Consider the following 2,287-nt stretch of genomic DNA (forward strand, 5'->3'; position numbering starts at 1 on the left):
TTACTATATATATATATATATATATATATATATATATATATATACGTATATATATATAAAATATTTTTTTAATCTAAAAAAAATATACATATGTAATACGAGAGTAATTCAAATATGAACAAGATTTTTGGTGTGAATACAACTCAACACTGTAAAAACTTACACTAAGTAACAAGCGGAGAAAATTTCTTTTTCCAAATTTTCTTAATATATATACTCGGGAAAGTTTTATATATAATTATATAAAATTATATATTAAAATTTCAACAATAGAAAGTTTGTTAATATCTACGTGTATATATATGCACAAGCATATTATTTTCCAGAGCAGAAATGAAAAATGAAACTTCATAGAGCGCGAGCGTGGTGGCAGATAGCGCACTGGTCTATCATGCCAGAGATCTCAAGTTCAATCTTAGTTGGAAAATATTTACGCTCGTGTCTCCTCTCGGAAAAGGCAATCTTCCGAGAATATCTTTGAGAATTGCATTAAAAATTGTAGGTTCCATATGTGGCAATTGAATAATCAGGTGCATATCACAAGCATATGAAAGAAGTGTAACACAGGCCAAAGGCTTAACATAAGAAGAAAAGAAGAAAAAAACTTATAATTATTATACCTTTGAATAACTTTTCATTCACCGTGTAGCTTTGGCTCAGTGGCATAGTATTATCACTTTCTACATTTTTTGTCATATCTAACACACTGGTGTGTGCACTTTTCGCTTTACTCAAACTCCCTCGATCTTTGTTTTTTGAAACAGGGGTAAGTGGTTTGATAAATTCATGTCTGATACTGCTATCTGTAATTTATTCACAGTTATAACGAGACATTTACTTAATGATCATCTATCTTTTAAAATCATCTTCATGTATAAGAATACTGCACTGTTTATTAATTAATTAAGAGTATGCTTAAATATGTTTAGAATGCAATGCAAATATTTTAGAATGTAATCTGCTCTATTACCATCATTCTCTTGCAGATATTGCTGTACGAGATCAGGTTGCTCATCTTCATTCACAAGTGGAAGTACTTTCTCTAAATTCAAAGACGGCAGAGATCTTTTCGATTGTTGCAACATTTGTAAATTCTAAAATAATATACAAATATATTCATTAATCCTTATAATACATCGATTTGTCAATCTATAATAGTAAAAATGTTCATATTTGATATAATTTTAATAATATTTCATAATTCCAGATTATTTTTCGTGAACATTTTCCGCGAAGATTTTCCGGAAAAAAAAAAAAAATTTAAAAGACACAAAAAATTCTAAAAAATTAGGAATATAAATTTGTAACTTCTATATAATATTTTATTAATACCTTTTTACTGAGCGGTGAAGCAGGTGTCTCAATGTTTTTCTTAGATACTGCATCTTTTACTTCAAACAAAAAGAGTTCTTCTGATGCAGGTCGTTTTAATTTCATGCTCTCCTCCAGCCATTCTACATTCAATATGTAAGGGCTGTCCAAAATAAAATGTATATGATAAAATGTATATGATAAAAGAAGCAAAAATTGAGAATACGAAAATAAAAAGGTAACATGTTATAACTAATATATTATATATTTATGCAGCATTTATATAGATGGTACATGATATATAATCCATTTTTGGTGAAAGTTGAAGTAAAAATTTTTATTAACGTTAAGAACAAAGTTTCTTTTTAAAAAAAATATCTATTTTTTAGTTATGAGCAATTATAATTATAATATAATGCAGGTTTTATCGCAAATTGGGAGCCAAATAAATTGTAAATCTTATTTATCTGATATTACCATAAACCTTCCGATTTTATTGTTTTTAGTTCTGCGGATGCTTTGCTCTCGTCGCCAACGATCACGTGGGTCACAGCACCCGATATATCATCAAAACGTGTTGCACCACTAACATTTAATATTTTGTTCAATTTATCTCTGACACTTGTCACAAATCCAGCAAGATAAATCTGCAAAGGCAAAATAATAATAGCAAATTTGAAATCAAAAGAAAAGAAAAGAAAACGCAACATACTACGGAGTATAAGAAAGATTTACATTACATCCGTCCAGAAATGGTCCAACTGATTTTGCTTCACCGAAAGTGAGTCGATCCAATACGTTTAACTTAGAGGCTATACAAAAAATATAAATGTTTTTTTTTATTTAAAATCGCATTACAATATATGGATTGAGGAAAAAGTTTCTTCGTATTTTTTAATTCGAAATTGCATATATATATATTATAATTGTATATATATAATTGTATNTATATATATATATATATATACTATATTAA

The 2,287-nt window shown here is 27.7% G+C and overlaps 1 protein-coding gene across 1 annotated transcript in view; it reads right to left on the reverse strand.

Annotated features, from left to right (window-relative positions):
* The window catches only part of LOC105619211 (DNA topoisomerase 2-binding protein 1), a 13,414-nt gene that overhangs the window by 7,258 nt on the left and 3,869 nt on the right, over positions 1–2,287 (reverse strand). The window contains 6 exon segments of the mRNA XM_012200735.1: positions 309–504; positions 507–803; positions 971–1,094; positions 1,333–1,474; positions 1,789–1,958; positions 2,047–2,123. Of these exon segments, the coding sequence (XP_012056125.1) occupies positions 309–504; positions 507–803; positions 971–1,094; positions 1,333–1,474; positions 1,789–1,958; positions 2,047–2,123 (1,006 nt within the window).

The sequence above is a fragment of the Atta cephalotes genome, assembly GCF_000143395.1.
Source record: "Atta cephalotes unplaced genomic scaffold scaffold00020, whole genome shotgun sequence".
NCBI lineage: Eukaryota > Metazoa > Arthropoda > Insecta > Hymenoptera > Formicidae > Atta > Atta cephalotes.